Here is a 15,233-nt window from a genome sequence, read left to right as displayed (position 1 = left end):
CTTAATAAAAGTGTTTCTTCTTTTTCCGCACCATTTGATTTAATTCATTCTAATAAATGGGGATCATCTCCAATTATTACAAAAAGTAGGGTCTCAATAGTATGCTTTCTTCATAAATCATTATACTAGGTTTATTTTTTAAAACACCATTATAATTTTTTAAGTATTTATAATGTCTTTTTAACCTTTATCAAAATTCTAACAACTATAAGTCAATACTTTTTATTTAGGACAAAACTCCAACGCATAACTTAGAGGATCAACCATTGGTATTTTTTTTTTTCTCTTTTCACTTCTACTACTTTGCATGTTACTTATGTGGGCACAAAATGACATTATTGTAGATGGGTGTTCGCCCCATCGACCATATGGCATGTGAGAGAGAATCATATACCCTTTGATATATTTTATTGGGAGAATCATGTAATAGTGTGCTATCTAAAAATAAATAAATTTTTTGAAACTTTGACTTTTTTACTTTTGAAGTTCATTCATTTTGGGGAAAATAATCCTCAAAACATGCACTTAAATAATAAAAAATCCTTAACATGCCAAAACTACCCTCTAACCCTCATCATCCATATTCCAAGAGCCAATTGTCACCAATTTTTTTTTCTATTTTGTGCTTTTACATCACTCATCACCCATTATGATTAATATTTTTAAAAAAAATTGACATGTGGCAACCAATCATGTCATGTGAATTTTCTTTTTTCTTTTATTTTCCTCCATAATATTTCCACATTATTTATTTATTTTTTTAATAAGTTGGCATCATAAAAAAAATTAAATTTCAATTTTTTCCACAATTTTATATTTTCATATTTATTTATTTTAATTATTTATGAACATTTTAAAGATAAAATAATAATATATAATAAATTATTAATGAGAACAAATTTAATATAAAAATAAATATACATAAGAACACATTTAGATATTTACGACATAAGATTTTTCATATTCCTAAAACACAAGATTTTTTATTTTATAAATTTTATTACATTTTTAATATTTTTAAATTTTCGTGTGAAAATCAGAATTGATGATTATGTTTTTAATTTTTTGCTTGTAGATCTAACTTGACTTTAAACTCTTTTTTTGGGTTAAAATGTTTAATATTTTCAATTAAAAAAGATAAAAACTTAGTTATGGCTTTAACATTTAACATTTTGATTTGTTCAAATTTTAAATTTTTTATTTATATAGAATAAAAATAAAATGTATTTTTCATTATATATATATATATATATATATATTTAATCATTTATATTATTTTCTCTTAATTTTTTTAAAAAATTAAAATTTTTCGTTGCACATCCATCAACATAATTCTTTGAAAAGAGAATACCACACTTTTCTAGAAAAAAAAAAAGTACTACTCTTTTATAAAAAAAGTAACACTAAAAACACAAGATGTTTTATTTTATAAATTTTATTACACTTTTAATATTTTTAAATTTTCATGTGAAAATCAGAATTGATGATTATGATTTTAATTTTTTGCTTGTAGATCTAACTTGACTTTAAACTTTTTTTTGGTTTAAATGTTTAATATTTTTAATTAAAAAAGATAAAAACTTAGTTGTGGTTTTAACATTTAACAATTTGCTTTGTTAAAATTTAAAATTTTTTATTTATATAAAATAAAAATAAAATGTATTTTTCCTTTAAAAAAATGTATTTAATCATTTATATTATTTTCTCTTAATTTTGTTAAAAATTAAATTTTTTGTTGCACATCCATCAACATAATTCTTGGAAAAGAGAATACCACACTTTTTTGAAAAAAAAAAAATATCACTTTTTTATGAAAAAAGTAACATTAAAATATATTAATAGTATCAGTGTGAAGGGAATGATGTACCACTTTTCTTTGATTTTCTCATAAAAAAATATATATCACTCTTTTATGAAAAAAAAAATAATACTGATGTGTATTAAAAGTACCATTATAGTATAAATGATATATAATTGTTCTTTGGTTTATGCTAAGACATGCAAAAAAAATAATTTTTAATAAAATTAAAAGAAAATTAATACAAATAATTAAATACAAATTCTTTATGAAAAATATATTTTATTTTTCATTTTATATAATAAAAAATTAAAAGTTTTAACAATTCAAAATGGTAGAACTACAACCAAGTTTTTATCTTTTTTAATTAAAATTATTAAATACTTTAATCAAGAAAAAAATTAAAACCACGATGAATTTAGGTCTATAAGTAAAAAGTTAAATTTATTTATTATGTATTTATTTTTATATTAATTTTTTCTTATTAATGACTTATTATATGTTATTATTATCATTTTATATTTAAAGCATTCATAAATAATTAAAATTAAAAAATGAAAGAGTGAAAAAAATGAAATTAAAAATATTTTATGAGAATGTGTTAATCACATATTTTATATATATATATATAAATGTGAAAAGGCAATAAGAAGAAAAAGGAAAAAAAAAAACAAAACAAAACAAAAATAATATTGCATGTTGATGGTCACATGTCAAGTTTAAAAACATCGATAAGCATGATTGAAAAAAAAAAAAACATATGGCAAGATTGATTGTCATATGTCAATTTTCTTATAAAAAAATAATAATAATGAGTTTTTTCAATTGACATGTCAATTAAAAAAAATTTTATTTATGTTACTACTAAATTACATGCTTTCCATATTACTTTGTAAAAATTCTTAAAAAATCTATATATATATATATATATAGTAAACTTTTACATGATTTCCCCTATTTTATATGCATGGTACATACATACTATTCTGCAGATAAACCCCTCATGATTGCTAAAAGAGAATTTTGACCGTCTTCCCTTTTCCTTTATTAATAATTTTTTTTTATATATATATTTCGTTTAGAGTTGCTTTTAACAGTTGAGGCATTCAATAGCACATTGCTTGTAGAATCATGACGAGGGACAAGCATACCTCTAAAAGCACATTGATAATCTCGTGGGTTCATATTCAATACATTATCTTTTACTTCTTTTTCACTATAAAAATGAAGGATGATATAAAACCAAGAATAACAATTGGGCTTCCCACGAGATTAAGCACCAAAAATTATGGGGATCCCTCAAAATTATCAAAGGATCATTTGATTTATACATGTAATACAAAGTTTAAGAAAATCATGTAGCAGAAGGGAGTCTTGGGAGTAGGACTGAGATTGCCACTTAGATGGTAAAAGCAAATTTTGAAAGAAATAAACAGTGCATGTTTGGATTATGTATATTCTAAATTTATAATATTTTAATTAAAATTATCAAGAAAAATTATTAAAATTGAAAAGGAATGTTAGGGTCTAATTCACAATTATTTTTAAAACAATTTTTTATTTTTCAGAACAAAAAAAAGTAAAAAAATATGTTTAATAACTTAAAACTGCTTTTTATTTTCTATTTTTGAAACACGGTATTTTTATATAACATATTTTAATTATTTTCATTTATTTTTGTAAAACTATTTTTAAAAATAATTATACAAACGTATATAACGATTAAAAGTAAAATTGACTTTTATTTTACAAAACATCTTATTTTCAAAAACTATTTTTCATAGTTTTTAAAAACACTTACCAAATGGGGTTTTACCTTTTAAAAAGTGAGAGCAAACAACACAATGAAATATTTGGTATATAAATAATTATTTTATTTTATTTTATAAAATTAAAATATTTATAAAAAAAAAAGTCTAGGACCAAAACTTTGTATTTAATCATATTATATCTTAGTCAATTTTTCCGTATCTTTTAATCATATTCTTAATATCTAACAGCATTTTTTTTTATTTAATCACTTCTTTTTGCCTTATTTATATTATTCATACCAATTATCATTATTTTTATACTTTAATCACATGAATGAAATTGGACGAAGAGATTCCATGATTTTTTATGTCATAAAGACACCCATTTCTACACCTGGGAAGTTGATGGGCCAGTGATTGGGTATGGGCATGGGCTTGGACGACGGCATTCCATGTTGGGCCTTCAGAAGTGGGGCCCATGAAACCAGGTGGGCAGAAGGTGGGGCCAGATGGGCTGGGGAATGTAAGGCAGAGGGGCGTGAGCTTTTGCTTTAAAGCGAATGGTGTGGGAAATGGGAATTGAAATGAGCTTTTGAAGGGGGCAGTGAAAACCACAAGGCAGAAGGCCAACGTGGAAGAATCAATTCCCAAGCATGGAAGAATAAACGAACTCCAACAAAGATATGGCCCCTCGCCTTAGTGTTGGGTTTCTCAATTTTTATATCACAACATCAGATTTTTTAAAAACCCAAAAAAAAGAAATAAAAAAAAAGAAAAAAAAGAAAGGTGTTTGGATTTCAGAATAAGAAACCTTCCTCGTGTTTCCCTTCACTTTTTTGCTCTCCCAAGCATCACTTTCTTTTATTTATTTATTATTTAATTAATTTAATATATGTATTTTATAGTTCGGAAGCCCTCAACTCAAAGCCATGATTGACAGCAACAGTGAAGGAAAGTGAAAATAACTATTTCTTTCTCGCTTCTTTTTGTGTATGGTTGTTAAGTGGATCCCATGGATGGCTATTTTCCTCCGACATTTTTAATTACCGCATTTGTGAAAGGTTATGATTTAGGATTTACCTCAAAATATGCCAAATGTACGCTTATAATTTTACAAATATTTCTTAGAATCCAATCATTTGGTATATTTTTTTGGTTTATACTTTTTGGGCTACCTATTATGCTTGATTGCCTTTATTTGGCTAAACGGAGCCAATAATTGAATCCAAGAATGAAAGTGGAAAGATTAACTTCAAGGGCAAGATTGAATTAACAAGGACTATGCCAAGAATTGACCCAAGAATACAAAAAAAAAAAAAAAAAAAAAAAGGTTAATTTCAAGGAAAAGATTGAATTAAAAAAATACGATACCAAAAATTGAAAAAATATAATCTTCGAAATACATTTTTTATTTTTTATTTTTTATTTTAAAAATATAGAAAATTATAATAGTCTTTACATAAAATGTATAACTTAACTTATGTTGTTAAAAACTAATTTTAAAAATTTTAAGGAAAATTGAGTTTTAATTTACTAATTTTAAAAAATATAGAAAAAAAATCTTTTAAAATATATGTATTTTTTTCATATTTTTTATCTGTAAAAAGGATTTTTCGAAAAATAATTATATGATTTATAATATGTATTTTAATTTTTTTTAAATAAATGAAAATAAAACTAATTTATAAATATAGAAGTTCTTTTTCTATATATATTTTTAAAATTAATAAATCAAAACACACTTTTTTTCATAATTTTAAACTTTGAGTAAATAATATTTTGATTTTTTTATATAATGTTTGAAATTTAATAATTTTTTAGAATAATTTTAAAAAGGTTTATCATTTTTTATTTTTTAAAATAAAAATTAAATATTTATCAAATGATACCTTAATAATTTTTTATTCAAAGTATAAACAATCGAGGTGCCTTATTTTCAAATTTTAAGGCATATGTACATCTGAACCCAATTTGGTGTGATATAACCGTTGAAATAAATGAGGTGATGTGAAAGTGAGCCATTCAAGATAGGCTTAAATTATATTAAAAGCATAGACAATAGATTTAATTCTATTGGCATTTGGCACAATGGCACAATGGCACTAGATCCTAGCTATTACCAACCTCTCATTTTGGATGGTGTTGTTGCTTCTAATGTGCCATGCATCATTCTTCACATGCCTCTTGTCTTCTTCCTTCAATTTCAAATCATTCTTTTTTGGGGGAAAAAAAAAAGTAATAATGCCTTCAATAGTAATTGGGACAGCTTGGTTGTGGACAAAGAGAGTTGGTTTTTTTTTTTTTTTTTTTTTTTTAATATTTTAAAACTCTAATATCTCTGTCCTTTCATGCACTCAATAACTAATTTATTGAGCCAACATTATATAATTTTGGATTGGGATATAGGTTGCTTACACCAATCCATGTCCCGTTACTTTCTCGTCTTTATGTTCGAAAAATAACTCATTTTTAACATAAATAATAAATGTGAAGTGAATAAATTATATCAATATCCTGGTTCAAATTTATTATATTTTCTTATTTTTATATATAGAGAGATTAATTAATGAAAAATATATAATTTTTTAATTAAATTTATTAAATTTAATTTTTTTTATTAAATAAAATAAAACCCATAAAATGGGTAGAAAATGAATAGTGATTCTCATGCAATAAATATTCTTTCAAACATGGTCTCACTATTGAAGAAGATGGAGGGCAACAATTTATGTAAACTTTGCATATATGCTTTGTCATAAGAAAAAATGCCAAAACCATGCGAATGATGTCCCTTTTGTTGGGAAGAAGCACAAGTACATGGTTTAAGATATGTACCATCATCTTTCCGAATCATTTTTTGTTTTTGGGTATGTCTAAGTGGGAATTGATGGTAAATTCATAATTTCAAATGATGGGTCGTGGAATTTTAGTTCAACATAAGTTCAAAATGGACTTCTTTAAGTGATATTGTCTTGGCCTTTATATTAAACTTTTTCTTAAATGAGAAATTATTTTAATAAAATTACCTAAACAAAAAAAATATAAATTCCCAAAAGCCAATTCATATTATGTGATGTGTTTTTTTTTTCTTGGTCGCTAGCAAAAATTGACTTGCACGTAATATCATTGAAGGTAGTAGAAATTTTTTCTGACTGAAGCATGTCTTGCCTTATCAAACATCCAATTTAGTCTTGTAGTCAGCAAAAGTGTGTCTACTCTGCTCTATGGGTATAATATTTTATATTTCTTCTTAAGTCACTGAACTTAAATCCCTAAATCCTAAATCCAATCCCTTTTCTTATTAAGTTACTAAACCAAAATCTCTCCTGAATCTCTCTCTCTCTCTCTCTCTCTCACTTCCATATTAAACTATTTTCTATATTATAATCTCTTGAAATAAAATTAATGAAATAAGTATAAACTTAAAAAGAGTTTTTAAATTCCTGTCGATCCAAATAAGAACTTAGAATATGTAAACAAATATTTTTCCATTTTATATCAAATCTAGCCTATCTTTCATTTATTTTATATTCATTAAATGTTTAAATAATTTTATTTTTATTTTTATTTCTTTATAAACCAAAAAAAAAAAAAAAAAAAAAACTTTAAGATCAGGATGAGATTGGATTGTTGCATAGAAATGCCATGGCTATGTAAAAGTCTTAATGGCTTAGGTGGTGAAATTTTTGTCTTCTTGTGTTTGCTGTAAGAGAATGTGACAGGTAACCATGATCTTACTTCATTTCACTTGTTCAGTTCCTCAGTCATTTTTGACTGTCAAAAGGTTGAAAAGGGGTTCAAGCCTGTGAGATTTGACCATTTTTCCCAACAACTTATCAATTAATCTAAACATTTTTAGGCCCTAACCCAATTCCCAACCACAATCATCTATTCAAAAGCTCACACCTTCATTCCTCTTTTCCTTTTTTTTTTTTCTCCCTCTCTGTATATTTGTTCATGAATTGTATTTTCATTAAATTGAGCTTTTACAAAATATATAAGAAGAATTTTAGAAACTTTTTTTAAGGCATTATTATTATTATTATTTATATATATAGGTTCTGTTTGGATTGATTTTTGAAAATTAAAAAGCTGTTTTTAAAACTCAATAAAATGTTTTAAGTACTTGATTTTACTTAAAGGGTTTATAATTCAAAAAGGAGTTTGTTATAAAAGTTAAGAAAAATATTATTTTTTTATAAAAACTTTATTTTAATTTATGGGAAAATTTTTATAATATTAATATTGTACTTTAAAATGTATGATTTTAACTTTAATTTCGAATTAGAAAATTATTTTAAATGAGAACAAAATGATTACTCTAAACTATGGGGACACATATCAAATATGTGTCTGTTTGTATATTAAAGCATAAAATAATCACAATTAATTAATTGTGGTAACAAAGAGGCAACCTTTTGGCACATTGAAAGGTGACATTGTCCACTGTGAGCATGTGAACATAAACTCTTTTTTCATTTGATTAATTAGATCTTAAATAAAATAGCTGTTCAATTTACAGGGAGAAAGAATATGGGTTTGTTGTAAAGGAAAGTATATATTTTAGATGAATGTAAGAACAAAAGCAGAAAGTAAATTCCACCATCATGATCATGCTTGAAGAATAAAAGGCCATTTCCTAGAATCAGGGTATCAGTACAGAGTACCCGTTGGCAAGAAGAGGAGCCCAATTTCAGAGCCAAGTGGTCTTAAGAAACTGTTTTTGTGAAAGGCAATCATAAAATATTTTCATTATTGTGAACTCTAATGAAAAACAGAAGCGAAGTGTAGCAACCCAATTGGACAACATATTCCTAACCCCCTTTCAAGGATTTTCAGAAATATAAATCAGTTTCTGCTTTGGATTTGAAAAGGGCAAAAACAATATGGTACAGCAAGAAAGTTGAAAAAGAAAAAGAAAAAGGGATGGAAATGGGCTAAAGAATCAAAACTGATAAGAGGGGAAAGTACTGAATCGGTGAATCCTGATCATGGAAGGGGAGGGAATGGAGAAACAAAACCCATATGGGTATGCTTTATTCTTTAAATCAATTTGATTAAATAGATAAGAAAGAGAAGCAGAGGTTGATCTGGTGGTGGTAACAAAGCCCACTGTGTCCCTCTCAATTTCTGCGCTCACACTCCTCCACTGACATCTCGTATCCTCTCTCTCTCTCTCTCCATGGTTTGCTGCTACAAAGTAGCAAAGCAGCAAAGCAGAGATGGTGACTGAAAAGGATTCTTAACACTTCAACAAACCAAAACTCAAAAGAGTCATTGTCTCTGAAACAGACATGCTCGCCACTTAGCTTTCTTCATTAGCCATGTTGCTCTTCCTCTTCCTCTTCCTTCTCTTTCTCTCCTCTGCCTCACCCTCTCTCTCCTACGAACCTCGCAACCATGAAGGTAAGCTCAGCTCATCACATCACATCACTATCTGGGTTCTCTTCTTTACACTGATTTATGCTTAATATGGTATTAATGTTGTGTAGTCGACGCTTTGATAAGTATCAGACGAGCTTTGAATGACCCCCATGGGGTTCTCAGCAACTGGGATGAAGACTCTGTAGACCCATGTAGCTGGGCCATGATCACATGCTCCACTGAAAATCTTGTCACTGGCTTGTGAGTTTCTTCTGTTTTTATGGAGTTGTTTAATTTCACGGTGGAAGAAAAATAAACCTGTTAGCTTCTTTTTTTATTCTTTGTTGTGCAGAGGAGCTCCAAGCCAATCTCTGTCTGGAAGTTTGTCCGGGATGATTGGGAACCTCACCAATCTTAAACAAGTGTGAGCAAACACAACTTATTTTTTCCGTTTTTTGATATTTCATTGAAAGTTTCACAACCCCTGTTGTTTTCACTATTTAATTTTGAGTTTCTTACTCTCATGTTTGGTTCCTGAGAAAATGGAGGAGAAGAAAATAAAATAAGATTTTGTAGCTTAAGTTTTATGTTGCTTTGCTTTTCCTTAAATGGAAGCTATCAAAAATCCAATATTCAAAATTTTAGCTCCTTTTTTTTTTTCCATTTTCTCAGTAACCAAGCACAGCTTTGACATTTATTTTTTCTGTAAAAGGGGTGACAAAAGTGACTCCAACCATTTACAGCCTCATTATCTAGATTCTGATTTTACACATTCCTGTGTTGGTGTGAATTTGCAGGTTATTGCAGAACAACAATATCTCCGGCCCGATCCCAACGGAGCTCGGTACTCTTCCGAGACTTCAAACGTTGGATCTCTCCAATAACCGCTTCGCAGGAGCTGTCCCAGCGTCTCTGGGTCAGTTGAGTAATCTTCATTACCTGTGAGTATTTGCATACTTTTTTCTGTCCTGTTTGGATGGTGGGAAAATGTAAGAGCCTCGGCGAGTATGCTTGTTCTCTTTTGGAAGCCAAAAGATGTCTAGAATGAAATTTAAAACTATATTTCCTTCTTTTTTCCTTTAGTTTTCTCAGCAACCAAACAGAGAATATGTGCCTTTTTCTCCATGTATTACTCTGTTTCAGACCTGATTGTTTTTTTTAACTGGGTGTTTTTGTCACTTACTAGGAGGCTGAACAACAACAGCTTGTCTGGAGCATTTCCTGTGTCTTTAGCCAAAATCCCACAACTTGCTTTCTTGTGAGTATGGCTTTTGTTTGTTTTTTGGGTTTCTGAGTATCTTGAAAATTGAAACAACCTGCAATTTCTGGATATATTCATTGTAATAGACCTATCAGTTGAAAAATCCATTGATGGGTTCTGTTGGTGTGTACTCTTTGATAATTCAGGGACTTGTCTTATAACAATCTCAGTGGACCTGTGCCTAAATTTCCAGCCAGAACATTCAAGTAAAGTTGAACTGCAACTCCTCTCTCTTCTGAAGGGTCTTTCTGGTCTATATTTCATTTATTTGATTCTGTTTTCTTCTTTCTTTTGTCTTGTCATATAGTGTTGTGGGAAACCCCTTGATTTGTGAGGCCAGCTCCACGGATGGTTGCTCTGGATCAGCCAATGCGGTCCCTCTTTCCATCTCTCTAAATTCATCAACTGGTCACCCCTCTCTCTCTCTCTCTTTCTAACCCTTTTCTGTCTAGACTTTATATTATTTTTCATCTAAAATTCTACTGCCATATTTTTTTCTTCTCAGGAAAACCGAAGTCCAAGAAAGTAGCAATTGCACTTGGGGTCAGCCTCAGTATTGTCTCTCTCATCCTCTTAGCACTTGGATATCTCATTTGCCAGAGAAGAAAACAAAGAAACCTGACCATCTTAAACATCAATGGTTAGTAACTGAAAAACCCAACAAAATGCTCCCTTGTAAAACAGCAATTGACCAAAACCTTAAATGAGAATCTAAATTTGTTGCAGATCATCAAGAAGAGGGTTTAATAAGCCTGGGCAACCTAAGAAACTTCACTCTAAGAGAACTCCAACTTGCCACAGACAATTTCAGCACCAAGAACATACTTGGTAGCGGAGGTTTTGGTAATGTATATAAGGGTAAGCTAGGAGATGGGACTATGGTGGCAGTGAAACGGCTTAAAGATGTGACGGGAACTGCTGGAGAATCACAGTTCAGGACTGAATTGGAGATGATTAGCTTGGCAGTTCACCGGAATTTGCTTCGGCTGATTGGCTACTGTGCCACCCCAAATGAGAGGCTTTTGATTTACCCCTACATGTCTAATGGCAGTGTGGCCTCCAGGCTTAGAGGTTGGTACTATCTAAGAATTATGCTACTAGTATTAATCAAACACATGGTGGGTATGATTATTTCATCTCATATTCTTCAAAAAGGACTGCATGACCAACCATATTATTGTACTTGCTTACATCTGAGCTTGCTATGGACCACATTGATGTTTTTCATTGTGACTTGGTTTGTACCACCATATCTTGAGGGGCCCAGAGTTTTAATTCTGAGCTCAAATAGATGTGACAGATTGGGATAATTTGAAGTGCCTAGTTTGTTTGTCTGTTTGTTTGTTTTTCTCAATAATTGAAATTTTTAGTTCTGAGCCCCCAGTTTTTGCTGATTTTTTTTGGCAGAGAACTTGGAGACCAGTCTTGATTTTGAACTTGGGAGTATATATGTGCTGCTGAATAAATAGATCTCATGATCTTTTATTGTGAATTAGGGGCAGTACATCTCCTGATGGACCTGAATATTTGGCAAAAAAAAATTTGTTTTTGTTTTTCTTTTCTGTTTTCATGGGATTGGGGTTTTCTGAATTTTTCAGAAGTTCATTGAAGTTTAAGAGGCTTTGGAATCAAGGGTGTACTGTTCAAGTTCTGCTGTCAGTTTCCAGCACAGCAGTTCATTTATGCATAAATTCCCTATGTGCTCATAATGTTGAGTGCATGAAGTTGATAGTATCACACAAGTTTCCGGCACATTCAATACAAATTCCAAATCTAAGTTTGAGTCTGACTAATCTTAACCACTAGATATCACTGCCTTAAAAAAAAAAACTTCTTCATTCTAGTACATGGTTAGAGAGAGTTTATCTCTATCTTCAATTTTAGGGCACATTAGCATTCAAGTGATCATTTTAATTTGTTGATTATAATAGGAAAACCAGCATTAGACTGGAACACAAGGAAGAGGATAGCAATTGGCGCTGCACGGGGTCTTCTATATCTACATGAGCAGTGCGATCCAAAGATAATCCACAGAGATGTGAAGGCTGCTAATGTGCTCCTGGATGACTATTGTGAGGCTATTGTTGGTGACTTTGGCCTTGCAAAGCTCCTTGACCATTCTGATTCCCATGTTACCACTGCTGTCCGTGGAACTGTTGGGCACATTGCACCTGAGTACCTCTCCACTGGCCAATCATCTGAGAAAACTGATGTCTTTGGGTTTGGTATTCTCTTGCTGGAGCTCATAACTGGAATGAGAGCTCTTGAGTTTGGCAAAACGGTTAATCAGAAAGGAGCCATGCTTGAATGGGTAAGTAATTTGCTACTGTTATATGCTGAATTGTAGTTATCGGTATAATTATCAGTAGGGTGAAGTTTGAGTTTGGTGTCTTAACCCATCATAATTCATTCATTCCACTTTCACTTGCCCACCTGAATTAAGTCTAGTTAGATTGCAAGTTTTCTGATTAAAATCACAAACAATTAACACACACTGGTCTTGGAGCCTAGTAACTCTAGCTGCATCTTCCTGGGGCTAATAGGTCCCTTAAGATAGTAGCTTCAGGGCAGAGCACCGAAATGTAAGTTCTGATCATTTTAAGAATGCTTTCGAGGTTAAGTGTAGCGTTGGGAAAATATGAAACCATAGTGGTGTCCTTAGAAAACCCTGTCCCAGCATAATTGGCTGCATTGCAGGTCAGAAATTTCTATATCATGGTAATTTGTAACCTTTTTTTTTTTAAACACAAAATCATCCCTGCATTTTAATTTCTTTGCTGATTAGTTTTCAAGTAGTTGAAGGGGTGTTTCTGGCTATGCATTCCCTATTAGATATTTCTCCATTACTATAGCAACACCTATTGTTTAAAATCTTGAGGTAATGTACAGGGATGTCCCTTTCGATTTCTAACAAGTCCTGGACAAGGAATACAAACCTTGAAATGTTACATCTGTCACTCCATTTCCATCTGCTGTAACATTCAAGGCTCTCATTTCTTTCCCAGTGTGTCCTCCTCAGAAATGTAGAGCATGAAGGTACTGTTAAAAGAAGAGGAAACTAAGATCAAGGGACATCCTGCAAACAGCCCCTTTTAGGAAACTCTGTTTGATATGCGAACATGATATAATTTAGATTGTCTATAATCATGAGATGCACTTTTTCTGAAGTAGCAATTAATGACATCAATTCAGAGTTGTAGTCATATTGTCTAGTGAAGAATGGAAGACCCCTATATGGTACTATGAAATTTTACTAAATCCATGTCGAGGCAATGGTTTCATGAACCAACAAGCATCAAGGAATAAGGATAAAACCCAGGTAGTATGCAGAAGGTCCTAAACATGTTTGAATGTTGGCTGGCAGGTGAAGAAAATACAGCAGGAGAAGAAAGTGGAAGTGCTGGTGGACAGAGAGCTAGGCTGCAACTACGACAGGATCGACGTGGGGGAGATGCTACAAGTGGCTTTGCTGTGCACTCAATATCTGCCTGCCCACCGCCCCAAAATGTCGGAAGTGGTCAGGATGCTGGAAGGCGATGGCCTAGCAGAGAAATGGGCAGCCTCCCACAACCACAACAACAATAATCCCACCCCCAACATCTCCCATTTCAACAGCCACAAAAGTACATGGCGCCCTACCACTGCATCAAAGCATGATAACATTGATCATGATGGTTCAAGCATGTTCGGCACCATGATGGACGAGGAGGACGATGATCATTCCTTGGATGCCCATGCCATGGAACTTTCTGGTCCAAGATAGAACACCCCCCCTAACAAGAATAGAAATCAATTCTTTTTTTTTCCAATTCATTAAAAAGCTAGGGTTAACTTTGTCTCAACAAAAGCATATAGAGAGTGCTATCCAATCTAGTCCTTTGTGTCTCATTTTTCCCTCTTTTCTTTTCTTTTCTTTTGTTAAAGCTGTATGGGGTTGTAAACTTGAAATGTAAATATTCTCGTGTCTCTCTGTTTTTCATGTTTGGGAGATAGGAAACTAGGTAGGAAAGTGGGGATTGCAGAGGGGAATGACTAATGAGGTGAGGTGGCGATGGGGGTTGGTACATACTGCATCATGAGATAGTGTGGCAGCAGGAGTGAGAGTGTGAGAGGGCAGAAGGGGGATTGACTCTGCTGACCACAAGTGTGGAAAATGGCAGTGTGATGTGTGAAGCAGTGAAGTGAGGTTTGTGTGTTGTCAAGTGAGAGCTGTTAAGGGTCGTTTTCTTACTGATGCTTTTGCAGGGTCACGCGCGTCTTCCCCTCTCTCTCTCTCAGTCTTTGTACTTTTGTACGTCTGTCCCCCAAATACAAAAAACTGGAAAAAGGAAAAGAAAAAAAAATCAGTTTATTCTATACTGTCTACATCAGTGAATCAGCTCCTTATCTCTTTAATGCAATGTGGGTACTACCCCGTTTGGTGGCAGTGGCGGAAAAGACACATGGGAGATTCAAACGTAAATATATATTTGGCTTCCTTTTTGTTTCCTTGAATAAGTTTCTCGTTACCCGCATTCCAAACATGGACCTTAGAGGTATTGTGCAAAGCTATGTTTGAAACTTAATGAAAATAATTTTTGTTTCATACTTGGAAAGTGCTTTTGAAAATAGAAAATAATTTTCCAATTCATAAAACACATTTCACAAATTTTTAATAAAAAATCTTTCTTTTAAGAATAAGTTTCAAAAAGAATAAATTATATATATTTTAATTTTTTGTAGATTGTTGCAAATAACAATTGAAAATATGTTATAAAATTTCATTTTTCTTTTATAAATTTCATTAAATTCTTAAAAATTGCAATTATTAAACTCTCACATGTTTTTTTTTTAATCAAAAGATTGTTTTTATAATTAGTGACTATTTTGTATAATATTGTTATGAATATTAATTATGTAAATATTAATTATTTAATTTTTAATTTATTTATATAAAAAGTAGTGCATATATAATTAAAATAAAAGGTAATTTTTTTTACTGCAAATAAGATTATGAAAAAAAATTAAACAAAAAACAAAATTTGTAAATCTTTCTTCATATATTTTTTTGTCATAAATA

General features: G+C 30.7%; 1 protein-coding gene across 1 annotated transcript; it reads left to right on the top strand.

The window, feature by feature from the left end:
• Window positions 1–8,376: 8,376 nt before the first annotated feature.
• On the top strand, window positions 8,377–14,600 carry LOC117925563 (probable LRR receptor-like serine/threonine-protein kinase At2g23950). The gene is made up of 11 exons (XM_034844608.1): window positions 8,377–8,955; window positions 9,042–9,174; window positions 9,266–9,337; window positions 9,711–9,854; window positions 10,100–10,171; window positions 10,321–10,380; window positions 10,482–10,582; window positions 10,680–10,814; window positions 10,901–11,245; window positions 12,106–12,485; window positions 13,539–14,600. The coding sequence occupies exons 1-11, from the start codon at window positions 8,874–8,876 to the stop codon at window positions 13,935–13,937; spliced, it is 1,923 nt and encodes a 640-aa protein (XP_034700499.1). The 5' UTR covers window positions 8,377–8,873; the 3' UTR covers window positions 13,938–14,600.
• The last annotated feature ends 633 nt before the right edge of the window (window positions 14,601–15,233 follow it).

The sequence above is a fragment of the Vitis riparia genome, chromosome 11 (assembly GCF_004353265.1).
Source record: "Vitis riparia cultivar Riparia Gloire de Montpellier isolate 1030 chromosome 11, EGFV_Vit.rip_1.0, whole genome shotgun sequence".
In the NCBI taxonomy this organism is placed as follows: Eukaryota; Viridiplantae; Streptophyta; class Magnoliopsida; order Vitales; family Vitaceae; genus Vitis; species Vitis riparia.
Note: the sequence above shows the minus strand (reverse complement) of the source record. Positions and strands in the feature narration are given on the sequence as shown.

Bases quoted from the DNA above. Each gene is read 5' to 3' on its own strand.
- LOC117925563 (XM_034844608.1), top strand. From the start codon at position 8,874: ATGTTGCTCTTCCTCTTCCTCTTCCTTCTCTTTCTCTCCTCTGCCTCA. The intron at 9,175-9,265 runs GTGAGTTTCTTC...TTTGTTGTGCAG, and splicing joins GAAAATCTTGTCACTGGCTT to AGGAGCTCCAAGCCAATCTC. The intron at 9,338-9,710 runs GTGAGCAAACAC...GTGAATTTGCAG, and splicing joins CTCACCAATCTTAAACAAGT to GTTATTGCAGAACAACAATA.